This window comes from Ambystoma mexicanum, chromosome 2q (assembly GCF_040938575.1).
Source record: "Ambystoma mexicanum isolate Mex_15411 chromosome 2q, UKY_AmexF1_1, whole genome shotgun sequence".
Classification (NCBI taxonomy): domain Eukaryota; kingdom Metazoa; phylum Chordata; class Amphibia; order Caudata; family Ambystomatidae; genus Ambystoma; species Ambystoma mexicanum.
In genome coordinates, this window is record NC_090924.1 from 615,104,506 (window position 1) to 615,130,745 (window position 26,240).

Below are 26,240 nucleotides of genomic sequence, written 5' to 3' on the forward strand. Positions count from 1 at the left end.
AGCATCACACATATTCACAGGATCAAGGCCAGCGGGACTCACCCTTTTGTCCAGCGCAAGGTTTTGGTTATGGGGACCAAAGATATTCATGGCACCCGCAATCGCGGCTAAAACCTCTGCAGCCTCATCCAAAGGGAGAAAGAAAGGAGATGGGCTTCCTCCCTTTTGGTCCGGCACGGACCGGCACAGACTTGCTGGCTCCTTCGCGCCGGCGTGTTTGTGCCGGGTTTATACTTAAGAACTGTCTCTGAACTACAAAACTAGATGGGAATTGTAGTTCAGAGGAGCGAATGTGCGTGCAGGAAATAAAACGCTGCTTTAAATCGTGCGGATTCAGGAAGGAGTCTTTACTTGACTTAAGAGCACCAGTATACGTTACAAAATGTAAAAGGCTAAAAACAAAGAAACACAAATATTAACAGGCTAAAAACAAGATGAAAGCAATTAAAAGTGGGGGACTGCTAATAACAAGCGAGGTGGCAGCGAAAACGTAGAATGGCAACAAAGTAAAATCAATCCACTCTCTCTCTTATCCAGGTCATAAAAGCTTTCCACAATTGGGTCGCCAACTCCTTTATAATATTCACTTTGTCTTCCCTTTTCAAGGCCTGGGTCTCCGACCCCTTTTCAATCTTGCATGTATTTATATCAATTCCTTTTGTTCATTTTTATTTTATTTGTATCGTGCTGGAAACTGGGCCTGGAGGCATAATAGCGCACCACAAAACAGACAAACATATAACATGAATCAAACTGCAAGAGGCAGATTGCAGAGAAGATAAGTTCAATAACAGAAATACAGAGTCAAATTATTGGCAGGCATTATTCAAATAAATGTGTTTTCAATCTGCTCTTGAACAGTTGCAGATTGGTACATGACTTCAGATGTAACGGGAGCATGTTCCACAACCGTGGAGCTGCATGTGGGAAGGATCTAGGCTCCACGTAAGCCAAATGGGCTCTCAGTGTTTCCAAAAGACTGCTGTTGTTGGACCTTAGTACTCTACGTACCGGTACGGGTGAGATACGACTGGCCAAATACTTTGGAGCTTGCCCGAGAGGCAGTTATGCGTAATGCACATCACATGGTAGATGATCCGGCTACGAATGGGGAGCCAGCGTAAAGCTCTCGTAGCTGATGTCACACGGTCACTACTTTTTAGCCCTGCTGTAATGCGCACAGCCTTATTTTGGATCACCTGCAGCCGGGTCAGATCCAGCTTAGAGATACCCAGCAGCTGACTTCAGCAGTAATCGATCTTGGCACCAACAATGGCACAAGCCACTGTTGCACAATTTTCTGAAGACAGGAAGGGCTGTAACTGTGCTAGAAGTTTAAGATGATAGCACGTACTGGAAACAAGGAAATCTACCTGATTTTTTCATGTCAAGTTCCTAATCCCAGGATCACACCAAGTGTCTTGACCTGGTTCTGGGTGTGAATGACAGTCAGCAATTTTAAAAGATGCATAATCAGTAGTATGTTTTTTTAGGTGTGTTGCCCTACCCAGAATCAAACGTTCAGTCATTGAACTGTTTAAAGCTGGTTTATTTACTTGCATCCATGCCTGAAAAATGTTGTATATGGAATTAAGAAAGGCGGCGTCATGCGCATAGTCTCCGGTCAAAGACACAAGACACTGTGTGTCGTCAGCGTATTTCGCGTACGCCACACCTAGTCTGTCCAGTTGTTCAAATAGCGGGATCATGAAGATATTAAAGAGGGTGGGTGCCACGCATGAGCCCTGAGGGATCCCACATAAAACTGAGAACTCCTCAGCCATGATGTTGACAAAAAAGACCCTAGCCCTACGATCAGTGAGAAAAGATTTTACCCATTCCATCACTGACTCGGAAAAGTGTGCAGATGTCCGTAAACCTCTCTGCCAGCACAGAATGATCTACAAGATCTAACAGCATAAGTATTGTGGTATTACCCTCTGCCATAGTTTCCATTATATTGGTCTTAAACTCAAGTAAGGTGGATTTGGTACTATGTGCTTTTCTAAAACCTGATTGCTTAGGCCCCAAAATATCATGGGTGGCCAAAAAGGCATCAATCTGTAGATGAGCCACCTTATCCAAAATCTTCAGCAGATAGGGCTCATTCGTGATAATTGGTAGCTATACCAGGATCAAGAGAAGGCTTCTTGATGAGTGGTGAAATCCATGCTTGTTTAATATTTTTTGGGACAGCATTTTCCCTAAACAAAGCATTAATAGACTTGGTAATCAAAGGTACCAAATGTGGAGCACAAACCTTGATTGTAATTGCTGGGCAAATATCACCCCTGCAATTTGTGGGCTTGCGTTGCCCAAGATCTCAGACAAATACTGCACAGAGATGGGCTCAAAAGTAAATTCTGGGAAAGATTTGGAGACTGCTTGTTCTGGAATGGTTATCCCATCTAATAGATAATCGATATTTTTCTGCCTAATATTCTCCTGTATTTTTCCAAGCTTATCCATGAAAGCTTCCTGGATATTGTTGCACCAGGCACCATCCTTTACCACCTGAGTAGGTGGTAGTACAGGGGTTTCCAGCTCCTTAAGGATCTGAAAAAGTTCCTTCGAGCTGGATGCTGTTCCAGAGATACAAAGATCGTAGTAGTGTCTTTTGGCACAAACAATGGCCGATTTATAAGCTTTGGAAGCCTGCACATAAATTAGTTTATCCCCGTCGGTCTTGGATCTATCCCAACGTCTCAGACCTAACCGCGCATTTTCCTAAGGAGTTGCATTTCTGACGTAAACCATTTTTTTGTCTGATGGTTTTGTGGTTACGTGCGATTTCTCTGGCGCTAGGCTTTCCACAGCTAATTCTAGTGTTTTGCAATAAATGTTGTCTGCTGAATTAAGGACCGTTAAACCATTAGCCAGAGATGCAAAGAAGAGGGCCATGGCTGCCGGGATAAGCTTGTGGATATTTCTAAAAGTTGCCCTGCACCCTTCTCCAAGGATTTTTTGGACTGGAGAGATGGTCCGATTCCAATCCGAAAGATGGTGATCCGACCATGGGCGTTGACTATTATGCATATTCTCAATGGAAATGTTTGGAGATAAAACCCAATCCAGGGCTCTACCTTTTTCATGCATAGAGCAGGTAATATGTTGTTTAAACCCTAGGTCGGATAACAGGGATTTCAGGAGCATAGCTGGAGCATCCAATAGGTTAAAGTAACCAAGTTAAGTTTTGCTCTTTCGTCTCGCTTTCCCAAATATTCATTTACATTTTATTATCTTCTCCATAATACTGGGCCACTGTCCCTTCTTTCACAATATTCTTGTTTGCATCATTTCTTTTGTTATTTTCACTGCTTTCCTCATTTGTATCAGTATGTTCATTATTTTCAATAATGTCCTCATTTGTATCATTTCGTTCGTTATTTTCAATAACTTCCTCTCGTGCTCTCAATGCGAAACAGCAACTGCTCTCAGCCGCCCCGGTAACCCATTCCGTCTCTCTGGGTTTACAGGGCGTCTCTAGATATGCTTGCAGCTTCCTGGTGACTTCTCGTTCATCTGGCAGCTGGTCGGTCTTCATTCTGTTTTCTCTTGCTCTGGGCGGCTTTTGTTATTCCCGGTGAGCAGGCGGCAGGTCGTTTAAAGGGTGGCTTCTCCTCACGCCGTCTGTACTCGCCACTGTGCTGCAGCTTACACTTCTATGCTTACTCGCGTCCTCGTCAGCGATTCCATGGATTACTGACAGCCTTCCACTTTGCCATGCATTCAGTCGTCTCTCGGCTGCCTCTCTCTTTCTCGGTTTCTTGATACAATGTTCAGGAAAGCCTCTGCACTGTTTCCCATGGCTTGCTCTTCTTCAACGTTCTCAGTGGTGTATGAACAGTTCACAACACCACTCTGCCTCTGGACAACCACTTTGGTCTGTTAGCTGTGTGGGTATTAAACTTCCTGGTAGAAGTTAGAAGTTTCCAAAGACTACAGCGCTTTGTTGGCTTCCCCACCACTAGTCCTCTTCATTGCTTCTTCTCTCTTCCTCATCTCAGTACTTATATAGGGAGGCAAAGGCAAACAGGGTGTTTGGCTGAAAAACCCTGGCATCTCGTCCTCTATGCTGCAATAGGCCATACAGGTATGTTGTACTTGTGTATGGGCGTCATGAGGTGTGAAGGTTTCAGGTTATTTCGCACTATGGGTTCCCTACCTCCCTGGAGTCGGCCTTCCTCCATGTGGTGCTCCCGCAGATAGTCACCCCCAGGGTCAGAGTCAGGAAGTTTCTGCCTTTCCCTCCAGAGAGTCAGTGACGGCATTGTTGGATTCATCACAACTGCCAATGCTATAATACTCTGTATCAGAAAGTTCATAGTTTCTTCACCCAAGGGGGGAATTACTCCCTTCCCCTGGGTCATTTGTTCTCAACACAGTACTTGTCTTGCCAGGGGGAATGCCTACCTTTCCCTGGCCTCAAGGTTCTGTACTCAGTTCTCTTAATTATTAAGAGAATGACTCCCTTCTCTTGACTGTGGCTTTCCTCCAACCTGGGGGAATGACTCCCTTCCCCAGGCTTCTTGGCTTTTCCCTGTAGCTCTAACACTACCAGGAGAATGACTCCCTTCTTCTGGTATATTGGTTTCACAGTTACTTTACCCTCATCGATACTCAAGGGGAATGACTCCCTTCTCATGATGATCCTTGTCTCCCTGTTTTCCTTCTTTCTTAATAGTTCATGTGGAAGTTTGATCCTTGACCCAGGTTTCCCCAGTTTAGCCCACTTGGTCATCTTGCTTACCAAGTCCAGCCACGAGGAAGATGACTTGTATCTTTCTCCTGGTTTGGGTGTGGGTCCCAGACCCTTATTTCTCTGTCCTTGTATTTTGGGAGACTTGGTTCACTCTCCTGCCAAGTAGTGCCACAAGGAAGATGACTTGTACTTCTCTCTTTATTTGGTGTGTGTCCCAGACCCCTATTTCTCTTCTCTGATGATTTTGCAGACTTGGTTCACTCTCCTGCCAAGTACTGCCACAAGGAAGATGGCTTGCCTCTGTGTAACTGTTAGGGACCCAGACAATTCTTCTCTGTTGTTATTTCTCGCGTGCCACCTTAGCAACTTACTACCCCTCCGGTGAGACTAGAGCCACCTCTGCCCACCTGGTAACTGTCCCTGTTCCCCCCGTCCCACCCACACAGCCCCTTAACTTGCTTCGGGACTCAGTACCTTGTCAAGGCCTCCTGGGGCTGGGCTCCGACCATCTGCTTCACCGGGCTCTCATCTGTGCCGTCTGTGGTCACATCCGGCTGCTCAGCTTCCCTTCTGAGCAGTTGACGTGGCTCTGCTCCTCCTTTGTCAACCTTTATACTATGTTACAAGCATACTGTAATGAATCCAATAGTGTCATCACACCTTTCCCGGCGGTGACCTATCCCCATGTGGCCAGGGGACAGCAGCCGCTACCTGTTACTGAACTTGGGGGTGGCTATATGAGGGAGGATCACATGGGGGGAGACAACCTTCGGGGGAGTGTCAGGGCACCATCAGGCAAGGCATTGTATTACCCTTCCCTTGCGCTCTAGTTGTCATGAGCACAGGCCTGTAGCCGGGAGATTCAAATCGCAACAGCTGGCTGGCAGGCACTGCTGGAAGGAGAGAGCTGCTTCGGACAGGAGAGACCGGGAAAGCATGGGGCTGCAGAGGTTGTCGTAGAGCCAGCAGCTCAAGAAGACAGAAGTGGAAAGCTGTGCATGAGAAGAGACACGCTGCAAAAATGCCAGAAGCCTGCACAGGGGTCCTGGGTGTTTGCAGGAGCCCAGCAGGAACAGTGAGGGGCGTATGCGCAGAGGAACAAAGAAAGTGAGGTAAGAAGAGAAGCCACACTCAAAAGCGTTGCAGAGCACATGTGAGAAAAGCCCTGGTAGGTGTAAGGCACTCATAATGGCAAAAGTAAAGACAGACACAAGTGATCACAGTTCAAGGGTGTTTATTAAACTGTATAAATGGGTGAGAAAAACGCCTAATCTTTTTTTTTTTTACTTTATTGGCAAGGAACAGTAGCAGGTGCATTTAACATTACATCGACAATCCGCATTTCATACTTAAGATCATGGAAAACAAGCAGTGCATAAGTAATAAACGGGCACATTCTCCAAGAGCGAATCAGGTCTAGTGAGGCTGCTCATAGTCCGGGTTGCACATCCGCCCGATTCGGTGACGCAGGCAAGGATAGAAGCTCTAAGTCAGCTTTACTGTTCAAATAGCTACAAAACTCTGTCCACACATGTTTTTGGGCGAGCATTCACAGGTAGTGTATTAATATAGTCCTCCTCGCACATATGCGTCCAGGTGAGAGCCTTTAAAAACGCCTAATCTAAACCTAAATCTAAGAGGGGAGCAAGCTACGACTATCAAATAATAATAAAACCGTCTTAGTGGCGTCTTGGCAAATAAAAGGGCCTATATTAAGAAAAACCTATTGCCAATCCTTACAACTAAATACAAAAAGTGTGTGGGATAGGGTTTCACAAGAAAGAAAGAAGTGTTCACCTATAATAAGTCGGGATGCGGTAGCCGGGGTCTCCCCTCCCCACGTTTTGAGCATGGGACAAGGCGGGACTCCAGAGTAACAGGACATCTGGTGGTTAAGTCTCTTTTCTACAAAAAGTCTCTTGCCTCCGAGGACCTGATTCGTTCAAAATAATAAACAAAAAGTTCCTTTTCGTAAGTACATGGGGTGATGACTTTCACTGCGGGGTGCCCCTCCTCCGGGCTCAGACCTCTCTCGAATATCAGCCTCTCTCCGTCGGGTTCACTATGGCTTGTATTCAAACACTTTTCTTTGTTACATTCACGTGTCGATGGGTGAGGACCTTTCACTTTTCGATCCGCCTCTTCCGGCTCAGACCCTTCTCAAATGTTTGCCTCCCTCTGTCTGGTTCACTATGGCTTTCCTCAGATCAGTTTCACCTGTGGCATTCACAAGTCTTAATGTCTTTGTTAGGCAAGATTGTATGTAGTAACCCTGTGGGAGACTACACCAGCCTTGTCCTCTTGGCAATAGTTAACCCAACCTTTGGTATAGGCCTGTACTACACATGTTGGTACTGTGACTGAGCAGCCAGGTTTATCTCGAGAGGGGTCAATGTGAGCTGTAGGGTTGAAGCATAGAGTTTCACAGTGACAAGTATTCAAAAATAACGATTTGTTAATTTAACAGTCAGTTTTAAAATAAGCTTTCTTTAAAAGGGAGCAATTCGCAATAATAAAAATACACTTCAAAATACACTCCTTCAGTTCAATAAGTAAGTAGATACCCTTTTCGGATGGCACACAGATTTTCCTACACCTTGAGGTGACTTCAATTGCTAGGACACTGTGGACATTAATATATCACTTTTCACACTTAAATGGTAATACTGAAGTTGTGGCAAAAAGGAAAAGGTTAGGGAAGAAAACAATGGTTAACACGTTCTTTAAACAGGTAAGCACTTTTGAATCCTGCAATGCATTGTAGATTAACCCTTTCCCAGCTAAACAAGTAAAGTAGTTATGACATTTTGGAGGGATAGTTAAAACACAAAGGGCCTCATTACAACTCCGGCGGTAGCTGTGCTGGTAAAAACGGCAGGTTGCCGCCGGAGTTGTGTGGTTTATTTTTTTGGCGCCTCGCTTTAGGGAATCACTTAGGCATTACAGTCCCGGCAATCCGTGAAGCCAGGCGCCGGAAATGTAACTCCCCATTCCCATTTGAGTCCCAGAGGACTCAAATGGGAATGGGGAGGATGGAAGCACCGGCACTGTGTGCAACAGTGCCGGTGCTTTCGTCAAAGTTTGTGAGCGGCTGCCGTTGTTACCGGTCTGGCACACTTGTAATGAGGCCCCAAGTCAGAGGTTAGAAGAGTCTTCAGGGAGCCAAGACAGCCAATGTCATTTGAGCAAAGGCTAGAGGAGCCGAGGCACTTCTTGAAGGTAAGGAAAAGTCTTGCACAATGTTAAGAGAGTTTTGTTGAAAAAGAAATCACTGTTTGGCCACAAGCTGGGAGGCTTGTGATGGGCAAAGCTGCAAGCACCTATGTAAAGGTCAGCCAATGCAAGTCTCAACTGAGAGCAAGCAAGCTACACAACAAGAGGTAAGTACCCCTTAGTTCACAGTACCTTAGATCTGAAGAAATGGTTCCAGCTGGCTTCTGTTCCTGTTGTAGTTCTGCAGATCTTGTTGTTCCTGGGCCTCGTGGGGACAAGAGGGAGGATGTCTGGGGACTCCTCCACTTTGATTCGAAGGTCGGCAGCAACAATTGGCAAAGTTCGGATCAGCGGCACTTTGCGGTTCCAGCTTCTCGCAAATAGAACCACTGCGGTTCTTGGACACCTTGTCGACTTTCCCTGCTTCTGGGGTCCAGCACTCTGTTGAGGTGGCTCAGGCTTGGTCAGCCCTGCTTCGAGAAATTCCGGAGGATCTTCTTAGAGCTCGGGGCCAGCTGAAAAATGATGCACTCAATTCTGGTTTTCCTGTCCCCTGGCACTCGGTTCCTGCAGCAGCAATGGAAGTACAGCCAGCAGAGAGAGGGGGTTTCAGTCGAGTTCGTCTTGGGGTGATTGGTCCCACCAACCCAAAGGGAGCAGTCGTCCTTTGCAGGGCTTCTCTAGGCGAGGTGAATTCGGAGCTTTGGCACTGCAGCAAGGCTTCATCGGGCAAACCAACTGTCCAGGAGTTGTAGCAAGCTTCTCTTCCAAGTTCTTCTTCTGATTCCTTAGTCCAGTTTTCGACTCTGCTTTCCTTGCAAAAGACCTAGTCTTTTATGCAAGTATCTCCCATTCATTCGCAGCCACTCCCACAGCAGGGTGGCTGTCCTCCAAGGACAGCCAGCTGGCCAATCACCTTTGGGTGCATTCCTGTAACCAAGGACACTAAGCACATGGAGTTTCGTGCACCTCCCTTACTTCCTTCCCTGCCAGACACACTGGAGACAGGGGCAGACTTCACTAGTGAATCCTGCCAATACAAAACGCACAAAGGGACCAAACCTGGTTTGGCGTGCAGAGTAAATCTCAAGAAGGACCTTTCCAAAAAGAAATGGTGAAAAAAGACGACCAGGGCCACTTTGACAAAATGGGCACCCATGGGTGCGAACGCAGCCCGCGGTAAAAACACATAATGGTAGGAAAAAGTAAACCACTGCCACCAGCCATTAATTGTAGAAAGGGTAACATAGAAATGTTACATGAGAAAGTAGATGTTACATGAGAAAGTAGACAAAGGGGATACTAAGTAACCCCTCCAGCACTCTATGGAAGATAGTGTGTGCTGGGTCTACAAAGTTACACAAGGTAAGCCAAGTCAATTTCACAATACTGCTCTTGGAAAGAGCAGTTTATCCAAGAGAAGGTATTTAAACCTTTGGTAAATCTAAAGGACTTCCCTGTGCCACTGCACTGAAGGTGGTGTGTGTCACAATGTAAAAAGATGATGCCTATGGAGGTTGTCAGACTCCAAGACCAAAAGAAACACAGTGTTTAAATCAAAGAAAAATACATGAAGGAGTGGGAAAAAGGTCTCACTCTCTGTAGGATAAAAAGTAAAAGTCCTATAGTCCAGCAAAAGAGCTGGGGCTCTCTAAGGTAGAAGGAAATTGGCACATTTCTGAGAAGTCTTTTTAAACAGTTCACTGTGGACATCCCTCTATCAGGTTCACTCTTTGTCAACACAATGTTCATTGAGGCATCAGGCTTTGCCCCTTTTATATCGGCATCCCTCTGTCGAGTTCACCCTTGCCAACCACACAGTTCTTCCTCTTTTCTCCCTATGTGGGATTCATCTCCCTTAGCTTTCCAAATATGTGCCGGTCAACATCTTTTGACAGTACAGGAGATTTTGCTAGACCCCTGTATAACCATTTTGACCTCCTTTCTTGCAGCTCTCCAAAGGCCTTCCGGGAATCAACTAGAGTCTCTCAAATGAGCACCCACATGGTGCCGGACCTTTCTGTAGCTAATTTTCCCTTAAATTTAATAGTTCTTTGAACTTCTCTAAGCTTCTCTTTTGCAGCTTTCATTCAACACAGTTCGGTTCATGCAATTCACTTTGCTTCTCAACGTGTCACAAAATTCACTTTGCCTCTTAACGTGGCAAAGACTTTCAATTGTACGGATGACTACCGGCTATTCTCTAAAGCTTCCTCTTCTTTTACATCTTTGTTATTTCCAGGAATACAGGCTGCAGCTAATTCTAAATCGCCATGATTTGAGGCTTGAATCTGCAGAGTCAGGAGGACTTGCGCAGTATGGTGATGAATGTTGTGTTGTAATATTTTGTGATTTTGAAAATGGCTGTAGCTTACCTGTTACAGGCTATTGCAACTGGCTAATTCAACAGCAAAATGGTTAAATGCAATCAAGTAAGAAATGAGGGCTTTGCGCTTGGTGGCCCTTCAAAACAGATTTGTTCTGGAACTCGTAAAAGCCATCAAAGGAGGTGTCTGTGCAATATTTGGGTTAAGTTGCTGCACCGCAAACCCAACAGTGATGCCGCCAATGGAACTCTTAAATGCAGCTATACAAGAGATATGGACACTCCAGGGAAAGATGACAAGCAAGGCTAATGGAGTGCAAGCAAAAGACTGATTGGACAGAGTATTCACATGATATGATAGTTTATTTATATACCGCCTATACACAATGTGTTTCAAAGCGCTTCAAGGCAAGGGAGGGAACAAAGGAAAATACAATGACATTCTTACAGGCCATGTGCAACAAGAATGTGAAATTAACTATCGTACTCAGCCTGGTGACATTTCAGATGGTGCAAGAGCTAAGACACAGATAGAAAGGGAATGGGAAACAGACAGGCGACTACCGTACTAGGCCTGACGACATTTCTGGTAGAGACGGAATATTACAAGAGGTGAGGAAGAGGTGAGGAGAAAGGAGGGAGAGGAACAAAATGAGCAACTATCGTACTAGGCCTGACGACATTTCAGCTAGTGCTTTATAGGGGTTGGGGGGACAAACAATTGTTGCTATCATACTAGATCCAAGGACAATTCTGATAGAGTAAGTCCAAAGAAACAAATAAAGGAGGAAGGGAGGGAGGAGAGAGGGAGAAGGGAGGAGAGAACAGAGAATAAAACACTGAAAAAGAGCAGAGAAGCAGAGGGGAGAGCGAACTACAGTTGCAGAGTTCAATAAAACACACAATGTTGCAGGGAACAAAATAAATGTAGACAAGGATTCAAGAAAATGATGGGCACAGCATGATTCAGGGCCAATATAAGTAGGAGATCCAGGGAGGTCCTGCATGACAGTTGAGAAAGTGAGCACCAAAGTCAATGTGTCCATAGTCCTATCCAAGCGTTGGTAAACGGGTCGGAGATGGTGAAAACCATAGTGAGTCAAGACAACTCCTGCAGTGAATAGGTGACGGGGCGGAAGAAAGGATGAGGGGGGAAGGGAAAGTGGGAAAGCAGAGAGCTGGAAAGCAAGGGGGGACGGCAGGGGGAGTGCCCGCCTGGCTTTCCGGATTGTTTTGAGTGACTGTCCCCATGTTAATACTGATTGTCATCACCTTCTGAGTTTTTAAGAACATTTTTAAAGTATATTTTAACAAACACAAAGGACATTTGATGTTACCCTTGAGTGTTGATAAAAATAATTTTGAAGTGAAGAGCAGGAAGAAAATAATGTAGGAAAGGGATGGGGAGGATCCTGATGGATGGGTTTTTATACAACCCGCTGATGTTGAAAAAGTATAAGGAATTCTGGATTCAATGGCCCTCATAACAAGTTTGCCGGTCCGGTAACAACGGTACCAGTAAGCTTGCCGGTACCGTTGTTACCTGTGGGATATATTGACCATCTCAACAGTATTTCACCACATCACCAAGCTGCCTGTCTGCACAAAACAGCAAATGGCTGCGCTGGCTCCTGTGCGCACCAGGACCTCAAAACTGCGGTTTGCAGCAACAAAAAGATGGCTGCACCGACCTGCCAAGCACACTTCAGGCAGGATGAAACAAGGGGACACACTGAAGGAGCGTGCCAGTGTTTTCTGAAACATATAAATGGAATCAAGTGAAAAGGCAGCACTGCTTTGCTGAAAACCTAAAATTCCCCTTCAAAATGAAATGTTTTCACCCTTTAAAAATGCTGCTTTGACACTAATTCCATCTGTTCTGTCTTAAAAACTACTGTGATTTAAAAAGGCCCTGCCATGCGTAGGATATTTCATTGAGCCTCACCAAAACCAGGCATAATCCCTGAATGGCAGGTCCTGTCAAACCAACTCTTAGAGAAATCAACAAGAAACTTCACTTTCTGTTGTGCACAGGAAACACTTTATTTTGTGTTATAAAGTGTCAAAGGAATGAACCCTGCAAAAGAAATCATAGCTCTGTACACATGTCCATTCCAGGAGACTTTTGCCTTGTATAGCCTGTTGTGTATAAGAAACTAACTATGGCTGCAAGGCAATATTGGGAAGTCAGATGACAAAATCGAATTTGAAAGGAAATGCCAGCAATTTTCAACACATGTGTAAAAATTGGCTTTTGCAAAACTAAAGGAGAAAAATGCCCATTTAAAAAGTAAACTGTTGAAGGAAAGCCTGCCATTACCTAGCAATACGAAGGGGTTTGTGGCTGGTGAAAATACATACATGGGTTATCTCATTCCACAGGTTTGTTTTAATTCAGGAACCAAAACAGGAAAATAAACATTTTAAAACACATGGGCTGAATTGGCAAGTTCCCAAAAGAAAACAGTTATTCCAGTTGCCAGCCCTGAAACTTCCCCCTAGGAAGGGAGACACACCATAAACTTCCAGGACACGAAAGTGATAATTGCCAGCCTGAAAAACTTTGACTGGGCCAGGACAAATAAAGTTCACACGCTAGTCAGACATTCGTCTGTGCTCCAGGCTGGGACAATACAAGTCCTGCGACACTAACCTGTGAAGTGTGAAGGGGCAATAAAACCTTCAATTAAGCTGAGAAACCCCCACCTTGCTTTGGAGGAAATGACAGTTGGTAACAGTTGAAGGAAGGAAAAAAAATGATCCAGTGACATGGACTGCCATTTGCTTCCAAAGTCCATTTTATAAGTAAACTTTAAAGACGTTTTATCCCTGCAGCAAGACGTTGTAAATATGTAAGATTTACAAAGTGTAAAAATGAATTTATGGGCTTTCTTTCTGGGGACAGAAATGGCGAAGTATGGCGGATCACAAGAAAAGCATCCGTGTTGCAAATGCAAATTTTTGTACATACATCCCTTATGATAATCCACACCCATGTATAAAGTTATAGAATTTTGAGTAATATAATTCCCATTGAAAATCCCGAAAAACTGGTGGAAGGGCAAAACAAGGTCTCACGGACTGGAGGATTGCACTACAATGTGCTGCACATAATATGTAACCTGTGTATATAATTTGCTAAGAGATTGCAATTGTATAAATGTATGTTTGTGGCAAAATCGGATTTTAGTTAAAATAACTGTGGGAAGTTTTTGGACATTGTAAAACTCACACCATAAATCTGACATCATTTTCTGAAATCCAACCAGCTGAGAGCGAGGCGGAGACTATCAGCCTTGTCCAATCCCGTTGTTAGAGGCGTGTTTAGTTAAGCCTGCCCCAGTCATATACTTTGATGATGTCACTAGGCATTATAAATAGAGTCCCTGACAAAGACTCTAGGGACAGACACACACACTCTACCTGATGTTCCTGCGTTGCGTTCCTGTTCCATCCATCCAGATTCCTGATCCCCACTGCAAGGTCAAAACATTGCTGATCCTGCTCCAGCAAGGCCTCAATTCTGAAAACCCACTAATCTCCCATTAAAAAGGGGAAAGCTGTGGTGTTTTTGGGAAGCATCCTGATCCCACTAACTGCATGCATCCTGCAAACCTGCCATCCGGCTGATCTTTAGTATCCAGTGACCAGAATTGCCAGTCCAGAAGTGCCCAGCTGTTTGCCAGGCGTCCTTCCGTGTAGTGACCAGAACCCTTGACGGTCCAAAATCCCAAACTAAAAGTGGACTGTAAGTATCATCCCTATCCCATCTGAACCCATAGTATATCTTGTCTTGCCTTATCCTTGTCCCAATCTCTAAGCCATCCTATCCCTATCCTGATAACTTGTAAAACTGTTAGAATTATCCGTGCAACCTTGCCCTTGATTTCTAGTGTTAGCGCCACGTTTCTTTTCATTTCTGTCTTGCATAGATCCTAAGTCATCAGCGATATTGTGTTTTAAATAAATTAAAAGCCGTAGTGATGAAACAGGAAATAGCGGTCGGAAGCGGCTGACACTCTGTACACTGGTGGCTCGTTGGTGCAGATTTTCAGTGCGGCTTGACTGCGGCGACGAGTGACGAGCAAAGCGTGTTCGGGCGTGTGGGTCCTTTCCTCTAGCAGGAAGTCTCAGGACGTCCCAGGACCTGACAACCGTTGGGTTTTCTCCATCAGATGGTGAGCAGATGGTGAGCAGACGGCGGTATCGGCGGTATCGGCGGCATCGGAGCGTCGGAGCGAAGAGTGGAGAGTGAGCTCAGTTCGATAGATTCTGTGTAGTGAGGCGTGTCCGCGCACCCGCGAGGCAGCAGAGGCACAGAGGTGGGTGTCCGTGGCGGCCTGAAGCAGCCCGCGGCTGCGAGCCTAGCATTCTTTTTTTTTTTTTTTTAAGCGATCCTCACACACCCGCGAGCACAGAGGCACAGAGGTGAGTGTCCGCAGCGGCCTGAGGCAGCCTGCGGCGGCGACCCCCGCTATCTCCAGCGATTTCGCGGAGATAGATTATTACGTTTGGTGGGCCTCGTATAAGTGCCAGTATCAGTGCTGGAGGGTCTACTGATATATAACCAACTGACCAAACTAACGGCAGCCACCCTGATCTGATCTACAGCCACCGACAGCGAGTCAACCGGGGCTCGATATTGATACTGACAAAGGGCATTAGGTTGAGGATTCGAAGGGTAGTAGTCCAGAAATTCTTATCCTATATGCGGTGGGCCGTTGTCATTTAGTACTAGACAGCAGCGGTCTCAAGCTGTAAGCCCCTTTATAAGTCTCCTTAAACAAGAGCCCCAGAGATTACTCTTGGAAAATCCGCCGTTCGCTGACAGGAATTTTGGAGCCTAGGTAATTCGAAGTGGACAGCGGAAAAGAAGTGGTTGGGGCCTGGTTCAGACAATATAAAGTAAAAAAAGGGGGGAGACTGTGGGAGATTCTACTCCTTTGATCCCCCATTTTTCTCTGGCCGAATTCTCACAGTCAACGAAGGGGGAAGAAATGGCCCGATACAATCTAAGGAGTGGACAACACGTTGACGATCTAAGAGCTCCAGAGTGGGATGGTTCCTACATTGAAAATTCCCTGCATGAGGATGTGAATCCCGTAAGTTCTCAAACTCCGATTACCTTGACAAGAAATAACAACATAATAGAGGCACAAATTCATCAAGAACCTCAAGTGGACAAATTAACGGAGGGAGAAATTTTAAGGGACTCAACAAGGAACACCCCATTTAGACAGGTGAAAGATTTTACTCTGACATCAACTAATATAAAAGGGACTATTGATTATTATTTTCAGAAATCTGCGCAAGAAACTTTAAATGGACCTATGCCACATTCCCTAAAACTTTTAAATCAAAACATCAACTTACAAACGGAGATCAGTGGATCTGAACTACTCATCCCAGTTATGGAACTTTCAAGGACCCCAAATCATCTGTTGAGTTCGGCGCAGAATATACAACTGCATGAGGAAAGATTAAACTCAACAGTGGTATCGAGAGGGGACACGGTCGAGTCTGATGGAATTTTACTGGATCAACCGGTGCAAATACCAAGTATGACACAGGGAAACAAGAATCAAAACCCAAATGATGGTGACTCCTCTCTCTCGGCTTTAAATTTTGTTCTAAATTCCTTGGTGAAGGTTTTTGACCTTCTAAAAAAAGATGTGCAGACCCACACAGGGATTTTAATGGAAATGACAAAGGATATTGAACAACTTGAATTTTCAGTCGTAGGCCAAAACAATGTAATAAATTGTTCAGTTATACCCTTGATGATAAAGATGGAAGATGGCCTCATAAAGCATAGTGGAGACTTAATGGAAATTAAGCACCAAATGACTTCCCTCACGAGTGAGAATAAGGAGATCAAGGATTTGTTATTGCAAATGAATGAAAGAAATGTATCGACTTCTTCATTAAATCAAGATCTAGCAATTAAAACAAAAGTCTTAGTCCCTGAATTGAATATCCTTGGGGATGATACTCCCTTATCCGAATCAATAATGGAAGAATTCTGCCGATTGGCACAGATTGCTGAGTCAACGGTGGAACAGCTGGCGGAAGATCGACGGGAAGTTATTGAGAATCATGAAGTGGAGGCAGAAAACAACCATATGTGGAAGAAGAGTTCGCAACAATCTCATAAGAGAAGGAGAAGAGAAAGGCGGAAGAACCAAAAGCAAAATAATACAGATTCAAAGTTACGAGGTCGACAAGAAAAGAAAACAAAAAATGTGAAGAATAATGGATCAAAAAAATCACAGATAAATAGCTTCGTCAAGGGGATTTCAGATCCTGCAAAAATCATCGAGAATCAAAATATCTCGGACAAAGATGGTAGAACCAAAGGTAATGATTCTCCACAACAAGAAAGAACTGTCAGGGTAAATAAACCCAAAAAACAACCAAGGAAAAAACTCGAGACTGACAGAATTCCCGAAGCAGAGGGGGATGCACACATGGTAAAAAAATCAATGAGTACTCAAACAGAAGGAAAAATGGCTGACCTGGATAGAAATCAATCACGAGATGACTCGATTAGATCAGAGACTACAGGGAAGATTTTAAAAATAGCTCCTATATTTCTTCAAAAACAGAAAAATGCTTTCAAAGTACCAATGCAGACCCAGATTGGTTTAAGAATTGCTCCAATATTCAATCAAACAAAAACAAAGACTGGAGATTTGGTGGTCACCCAAAGTTCTAGGATGGGACACGCAGAGGATACAATACGTAACCAAATATTAACATCGAATACGTATTACCTTGATCAAACCAAAGAGGTAGGAAAAGAAGAGACTATTAATGCCCCGGAGAGAAACTCATCCTCCGAAATGGTAATTGAAAGAATAACAAATCCCCAAGATGATCCAAATCCATATGCAATCCCGAGACTGTGGTTTACTAATGAGGAAAATCGAAAGTCTGGTAAACCACTGAATAGGAGTTCGATTTTATCACTGGTCAAAAAACTTCCAGAATTATATTTATTTTCAACAAAAGACATTGAATATGTTCGTTTTCCTAAACCAGAATGTATCAGCTTAGTCGAAGTTGGATTTGTTTCTAAATTGGGGGTAAAAGCTTTTTTAAATTTACAAGAAAGATTAAGGGAGGTGGGTTTGGAAGTGCATGAGCAATTGCCATCTCACGCAATAGAAATGATTGAAACGGAGGAACATGGGTTAAACCAGGGAAATATTTCCTTACTGCATGAAACCCATCGGGGAAAAAACGAAAATATCATCAATGATGGGTCACAAACATCATCTTGGTCAATGTTACCAGAGATAATTATGCAAGTCTGCCAGAAGTTGGGTGTATCACAAAGGTCTTTTTAATAATGACAAATTGAGAATCACTAGTTGGAACTCTCGGGGATCTAGTTCACTTAAAAATAATAAAATGAGTGCGTTGTTATTTTGGGGGAAACGATTTGATCCTTCTACAGGAAACATGGTTAGTAAACACCCCGGAACTCGAAGGCTTTGCACTGATAGCACAACCAGCTAACTGCAAAGCCAAGGGAAGACCGACGGGAGGTTTGCTGATTGCCTGTAGAAGAATTCTATTTAAAGAAATAACAATGTTATCTTGCAAACAGGAAGGAATACTGGTGGTGAGAGTGGTCACTCCCCCCAAAAGCTCTCCAGTTAAGGAGATAATAATTGTGAATCTGTACTGGAACCCCATGAGGGAAAAACTCTCAGAGTTTCTAGAATCAATTGCGGTAACCCTTTGTGACATTAATATAACGTACCCTGGGGCACACATATTGGTTGCAGGAGATCTAAATTTGCAATGTATCAATTCCAAATGCCACACAGGGAAAATGAAAGAAGCAACGAATAACGGGAGAAAATGGTCGAACTTCTTTGAGGATTGGAATTTAAAATTCCTAAATGGCTCCATAGAAGGTGATGTTCCATCGACCACAACGTGGGAGAGGGGTTCATCAGAATCGACATTGGATTATATGCTCTTATCAACAGATTGCTTCGACACTTATACATTTCTCAGTGGCCGATGGTGGAACAAGTGACCATAAGCGATTAGTTGCCCATCTAAATTGGTGTAGTGAGGAAAAAATAGAGATCTGGGACCAGAGAGTAGAAGTCAATGTACAGAAAAATCGGTTGATAAAATACAAGAGGGAAGGAGAGCGGTTAAACAAAGCCCTGGAGGGATTTTCTAACTGGGGAGAACAAAGTATTTTGCACCAGCATTGTCACCCATCACGGTTTCATGAATTCCTGTGGTCAATTGATCCCCCGTCAAGTACCCAAAAGAGTTTGCAGCGAGTACACAAATACTTTTTTGACGAAGCAGTTTGGGCAAAAAACACGAGACGCAAAAACAACTAAGACTCGCTAAGAAACGCGCTAAAAGTTTACTAGAGCTAGAGATAGAATCAAAAAAAATTAAAAATGACTTGAAGAGTTGGTCTAGACAACATAGAGGAAAACTATGGCAGAAAGATGGGGAAGAGATGCTGCGGGCATTACAAAATAATTCCTCGCGAAACTTCTGGTCACTAATAAATGCTCCCCAAATACATCAAACCATTGCTCAGACGAATAATGTGTCGGAAGCAAGTTGGTTAACCTACTTTGGCGTAAAATATCAGGAACCAGTGGGAGGACAAAAATATATAAGTGACAATGGAAATTGGGGTTTAAATTTTGACAAAGAGGATATTTTGAATTTGATCACAAACTCCTCGGCGTCGCGATCCGCGGGCCCAAATGGCCTAACTTATCAAGTCCTCAAAGGAAATGGGACATTGTGGGCTGAAATCCTATATACCTTGTACAAGAAAGTGATTGCAAATAGAATAATTCCATCTTCTTGGAAGACTGCAATTATAATCCCGATTTTCAAGAAGGGGGATCGTAAAAACCCTATTAGTTACAGGCCAATTACATTGCTTGATGTAGAAAGCAAGTTGTTTACTAGTCTGATACTAAGAGAACTTGAAACATATGCGAAAATTAATAACATAATCCCTAAACAGCAGACCGGATTTAGAAGAGGCCATTCAACTTCTTTGAATGGTATAATATTAGCTTCATTATCAAATCTGAAAGATAAAAATAATAAAGGAAGACTTTATGGAGCATTTATCGATCTGTCAAGCGCTTTCAACATGGTAAATCGAGATAAATTATGGAGCAAATTGGAACAACAAGGAGCTCCTAAAACTCTAATTAACATACTAGTAAAACTTCACGAAAGAAATACAGCCAGAGTAAGATTAAATATGGATGGACATTTGTCAGAACATATAAGTATAGGTAGGGGGGTCAGACAGGGTTGTATGGTTGCTCCATTTCTCTTTAAGTTTTATCTGGGAGATTTTGGAGCTGCTCTAGAATCCTCATCACTAATAAGCCCTAAGGTGGGGTCCTTGGCCGTAAGATGGCTTATGTATGCGGACGATATAGTCCTTCTAGATAGGACTCCCATCGGTCTACAAAGATTGTTGAATACCCTCGACAAGTACATGAAATTAAATGACCTGGTTGTAAACCCTGATAAATCTAAGATCGTAATTTTTGAGCAGAAAGGTTGCAAAGAAACAAAACATCGGTGGTCAATTGGCAGTAACCAGATACCGGTGGCAAAAGAAGTAATGTATCTGGGCATCACTATGTATGCAACCCCTACAGTTGGGAAACAGTATGGTGAAATCCTGGCTAAAGGGACACAACTAATAGCCCAGATGAAGAAGATTGCCAGCCTTTATGGTAAATTTTCGATTATGCCTATTATAAACTTCTATGTGGCCAAAGTAATCCCGGTACTATTGTACGGAATCGAATCCAAACCTTTGTTGTGGTCAATAGACTGGCAAAAAATAGAAGGTTACATTTGGAAACAGGTATTAGGATTGCCTAAAGGATTACATACGACAACCCTCAGATAGAGCTTGGATTAAAATCTTTAAAATACGCAGTAGATTGGAAACTTCTGTCCTTGTATAGGTCAATTACGGTGCCAATGACAAATACACTATATGAAAATCTCCTAGAAAATATGAATCTAGATTCCTCACTAACTTTGACAGAACTGAAAAAGATAGCAGAAAATTTGCTGACTTATTGTGAATCAGATAAACTAACACTGAGTTCAAACCCGCTGAAAGTTAAGAAGTCCTTATCTTTGAGAGATTGGATCTCAACAGGGGACATGGTGAGATCATCCTCTATTCCCGAAGGGTTTTTTAAGTACGGGAAAAAACAGGGTATAGTACCAAGATACTTGACGAAGTTCCCCAAGCCAAAAGGAAGACACAATTTTATGAGGGTACGGTTAAACTTGATTAAAACTGGATCAGTATTAACCAAATGGGGAGTCACTGAGGGGGCTCGGAGTCTATGCACGGAATGCTCAGATTTAAGTAAACAAACGCTAGAGCACCTACTAAGATTCTGCAAAGGCACTTGGAAAATTAGGGTGGATTATCTAGGGAATTCAGTTGGGTCATTGGATAGACTATCCTCCGATTCCTTCTGGGAAAGAATGATTGCGGGCCATGAAACAAAATTGACCCTAAATATTTTAAGGGTCTTGCAACTGACAGGTTTTATATCGTCAGAATACTGTTGATTGATTGTTGAAATAAGAGGAAAAACTGTTTTACAGGTAAACTAGATGTTGGTGTGATGAATTCAATTTTAATACGCTAATTTTAAAGGATTGTGACAAATTAGTTTGAAATGTTATCCAGATACAATTTATAAATATGATGTTTTGTATGTATATATGTTTTGCTTTTGAATGTGAAAAAAACCCAAATGTGGTTATATCACAATAAAAAAAAAAAAAAATTCCTTTAAGAAAAGGGGTACACTGCGTGAAGGGTTACAACTGCAGTGTAACTTTTCATATTCACGGGTGGCGTTCCTCTTTTCTTAGCCATTAAATCTAGTTTAAGTGAGATCTGCCTTTCAATTTTAAAGCCGATTTCTCTTTTCACTAATCTATTTTCCTAAAAACGAACCTCTCTACCTTCCATATCTCTCTCAATTTACCAGCTAGAGACTTATTTTCACTTTCATTTTGTACCTGCGATATACCTCTACACTGCACTCTGAACACTGTATTTCACCCGTTTTTATTAAAACCGTTTGGTTAATTTTAGGCGGGAATGGAAAAAATGCAACTTTCACACATGTCATTTTGCTGCAATCTATTTTAAACTTTGAACTCATTTTGAATGGTATGCTTTTAGTAATCCATTCTTTGTGATTGTTAGTGTCTTTGCATTGTTGCTTAAGTGAGGAATTATATTTGCTTCAAGGTTTTTAACACACATTCATTATTTATTTGTCATTTTTCTAGTGTCATTTTATAACATTGAAGGGGTTTAAAATCTGTGCTTCTCTCCTATTTGGGGAGGGAAGGTCAGATTTGTATTCTGTTTCCTATTTCTTATTCCTGATTACCTGCTGCTTCTTTTTATCCACTAAGAGTGATTAATTGTGGGTTGAGGGAACATTGCAGGGGGAAATTCTATCTTGGGTGCTATCTTTCCTAAACCAAAAAGTGCTCCTATTCTGCTGTGCTGTGTCTATGTTCCACTAGCAGGTTAAACCCAGTGCATTGCTCACATTCTCATTGTAATCATCACCCCATTGGTGATTGCTTCCCCATATTAAAAGTGTATGATTTCTTTCAAATTTAAAAATAAATATTATATTTTACCAACCAGCCTGGTTCATGGTCCATTGTGACCCAGGGTATTTGAAAAGGGGGTGTTATATGAGTGGTGTACAATCTCAATATTGAATCACTATAAAAAGATAAGCATTTCAGTCGTGTGCTGCATACTAGGCCGAGACCAAGGTGTGTGTCGCCTGATTGAAATCCTTAACATCCCAGACCAGCAAACTACGAGTTCTGCTCGCGAGTGCCTTCCCGCCCGCCAGGTCTGACCTGGCGGGCATACCGGGACCCGCAAGCAGCCCATGTCGGATGCAATGGCACCATTCACGAATGGTTCCAGTGCATCCGACCTCCCCATTCCCATTGAGCCCAATGTGGCTCAAATAGGAATGAGGAACATTTTTTTCCGGTGCCCGGGAATGGGCAATTACCAGGTCCGGCGGGCCGGAATGCCCCAGCAATTGCCCATTCCCGGTTGCCGGTAAAACGTGCAAGTTTGGCGGCAGCCTGCCGTTTATACCGGTAAGGCTACCCCCAAACTTGTAATGAGGCCCAATGTCTAAAAGATGGGACAGGGTGTGTATTTGGGTTGGGGAAGATCTGAATGGCTTGGAGGGGACTAGGAGACATGACACAGTTGGGGAAAATATTGATGCATAAAGATGAAGTTGCTAAAAAGCAACGAGTGGCCCAAAAATATTTAGTTATTCATAAATTAATAAAATGGGGGAATAATGTAATAGAAATGGCAAGTTCAGCGCAGTATGAAGGAACACACTTAGCTGCGAGAGTAGCACTGTAAAAGGGGAGGGGGCTCTTTCTGTTTATATGTGAAATTAAAGGCTTAATAAAACGAATCCACAAATGCTTGGGCACAGGTAAGTACATTATGCACAGTGAAAGAATGAAATGCATCTGCTTTAAATGTGTACAAGCATTTTTTTCGCGGCAAAGGCCATTGCAGCAGGTAAATTAATGCAGAGTCTGCAATCCAGGCCAGCGTTAAGAGGAGTACACAGTGGTTGTTATTTCTCGAGGTCAATAGATTAGAGCTCACAGGTTCCGCCAGCGAATAATGAATACTTGACCATTTTATAATTCAAAATCATTTATGAAAAGCGATTTTCTAATGGAGCCGGCAAGAATCACAGCAGTTTCAAATTGCTCCATAGAAAGTTTTCCCTGGGAAAAGGGTTAGAGTGTCCCCGATGTGCAACATTTGTGCAGCAGTATGTCTGTGGTTCAAGGCTCTGGTGGTGTCATGGTGGGCGGCCGTTCTCATGAGAATCAGGAAAAGGCAACAAGGGCAGCTTATTAAAGTTCTGCTGGTCACCTCAAATGTTTCAATGACTTAATTTTGTGCTCTGGGAGTTGGGGGTGGATTGTGACATCAAAAGGTATAATCGGGGGCGGTGTGGGAAGGTTTGTGGACCCAATAGTTGATCGTAATATATGTTTTTCTATAAGGGTCCAAAGTGTGGTGGCCAATCTTGTGTGGGGAGGTTTTTCGTGTCACACGATCGCAAATGCTAATTATTGTGCTTTGTATACAAGTTCCTAGTTTAGGGGCAATCATTTGACCGTGCCTTTTCATGCAGTTCTGTTCTGCGATCTGTTTATATTAGCTGTCCCAGCTGCATCTGGGGCCCTGAATAAAACGGTGTTACTTCTTGCACCAAAGTACACTCCTTTTTTTACTACATTTGTAATTTGTTGGTGAGTTTTACGAGGCAACTCCTGATACAGGAGAAAGAAAAAAGATGGAGAGAATGAACCTGAGATGGTCAGGTCAATAGGGCACAGACTAGGAGAATTACAGAATAGGAAGTGTGTAAGCCAAGTGAGCCATACTGTACAAAAGGGTCAGGCTAGTGTGCAGAACTTATTGTGAGCCTTTCCCCAAAGGCTCACAGGATCTAGGCCCTAAGCTTGAGAAGTTTCAGAGTAGCCGTTTGGGTACTCTAGCCAGCTGCACCAACTAAAGAAATGTGCGTCCTTGATGAAACCCTTGACTGGCTGATCATAATTACTTCAGCTTGACAATTACCTTAGAAGGGTTAAAGAAATGCCTTCCCAGAAGGACCCCTAGTGCAAGACAGGAAACTTCAGCCCTCCGCTCAGTAAAGCAATCTGAAACGCCTACGGCAAGTAGGGAAGATGCAGGTCTCACCCATTAAAAGCATTGGAAAACCTGGGAGGGGAAGCTCTATTTCTTGTCTCATAAAGCATTCAGAAACCTTAAGAGCTAGAGAGAAAGGTCCAGGTCTGGCCTCAGGAATGCATGAAGAGATCCCTTGAGCAAACTGGGTAATGCAACGGGTCTAGCCCCACTAGCAGTCCATCAAAGCGACAGAGGTATGAAGGAATGAATGCTCAACGTTGGGATCATATGCTTCAGACAAGCCTTAAAGCAGTGAGCTGGTGCACTTAAGACTTCCCTGAGACATGAACGAGCTTCCCCTGGTTGTAGAGGACCCGGGAGATGATAAGGTAGGGAAAGGACTGAACACTGGACTCGGGTCACTAGACCCTTTACTGCATTTAAGTTAACCTTCCATCCTGACACTTTTTTTCCTGACGAAATGTTCTTACCTTTGATTGTTCAGCTCCTCCCCTGTGTCTCACCCTCTCTGATGTTAGATATAGAGTTGCACAGGTTAGACCAACTTGTGATAAAATTAGACTCTTTTTGCTAGTACAGTTACTGCTCTCTACCAAGTAGGCCTGTTCTATTTGTTACACCGCTTTTCTTTTCTACCTTCGAACCATGTGATTTTCCTCAGAACAAAACTCATGTTACCTAATTTAGTTTGTGAACAGATATTCTGTTCCATCCTAATCGTGTCACCTAATAAGAGTCTCTACTGGTGTCTTTTAGAAAGTTAGACAACATTTTTGTTGACAAACAAGGATCATTTTAATGGATGACATCCCCATGATGCAAAAGACAGAACCCACTTGTGTGTGATGAAAAGCCAACATAGTTATGTTCCTTTTATTCGTCTTTTGAGCTTTATTACATCGTTTTTAGACATTTTAGAATGTGACATTGTTCTAAAGTGTTAAAACAAATAGAAGGCAAATCCTGCCAAACCCAGTGTTGTAGGCCACTTTAGTAATTCATTATTTTCCTTTATATAGGGACTGCTGGTTTGGCAGGGGATGTTGCAGCTTCAAAAATAGTGGAGTTATCCAAAAGAAACCGGGAGCTGATGGCTGAAACTGAAAAGGAAAAAACTAAAGTCAAACAGCTAAGCAACAAAGTGAAGGAGCTTGAAAGAGAGGTAAGAACTTTTCTCCAAATGTGCCCTATATCATTTGGAATGTGTTGTAGTGGTCAAAAGTTTAAAAGTACTCTATTTTGGCTGTTCACCTAGTGCGTCAATAATTATAATGGTGCATTAGGGGCCAGAATAGATAGTAGTGACCTAGAAATGCCATTACATAGGGATTCATGACTCTAAAAAGGAAATGGTTATCACGACCGTGCCACTGGAATACCAATTGATACCCATTGTGGTCTATTTGGCACTCAAAATTCAGCACCATAATCCTACCTGTCCAATACCTATACATATTTTTGTCTTTACTTTCTGTTTGAAAGACTTTGGTACTGCCTTGTTTAATTTTGCAAACTACAAATCCCACAATGCACCTGTTGCTGTTCTCATTACGTTGCTAGTCCTATGCAGCAGTCTTCGAACTACAATCCCCAGAAGCCTTAGAGATCAGTCCTGCTTTCACTTTCCCAGGACCAGAGATTGTGGAGGCAGATTACCTTCAGGTGAGATGCTCTAGGTGCTGCTAACGAGCCTTCTTCAGCACAAGACATGTCACTATTTAAGCAGCTCCCTGAAGAAGCACAGGCATCTTGCACTAAACGTAGTGCACTTCCCGCACCTAGTGCTTTGATACTTGGATTTCTGCTATGTCCTGTTGTTGCTGTTTCCATAACCTGCTTCTGTTCCAGTGCCCTATGCTCCCTCCCTTGCATCCCTGTTACTCTGCCTGTCATTTAGCTTCCTAGAGTCCAGTACTGAGTTTCCATGTTATCTGTCTGTCGTCCTTCCCTTGCTATTCCAGTCCAGAGTTCCAGTTCGTTGTATTGCTTGTTACCAGTCTGTAGTTCAGTCCTTGTTATTCCCCGGTCCAGACTTTCAGTTCTGAGTTTTCTTGTCACAGTCTATAGTTCAGTTTGCTTTTCCTTGATTCCAATTCTTCGTTTCCAGTCTCCTGTACCCTTGTGCTTAGATTCCTGTCTTCTTGCTCTTTCTTTCCATTCTCCGTCTTGAACCTTGCTCACTTTGGCTTCCTGTTTTTCCA

The 26,240-nt window shown here is 43.2% G+C and overlaps 1 protein-coding gene across 2 annotated transcripts in view; it reads left to right on the forward strand.

The window, feature by feature from the left end:
- CCDC13 (coiled-coil domain containing 13) overlaps window positions 1-26,240 on the forward strand; it is a 1,886,344-nt gene that overhangs the window by 311,570 nt on the left and 1,548,534 nt on the right. For both annotated transcript variants that reach the window (XM_069647762.1, XM_069647761.1), the window contains exon 4: window positions 25,059-25,201. In XM_069647762.1, coding sequence (XP_069503863.1) covers window positions 25,059-25,201 — 143 coding nt within the window. The remainder of the gene's footprint in view (window positions 1-25,058; window positions 25,202-26,240) is intronic.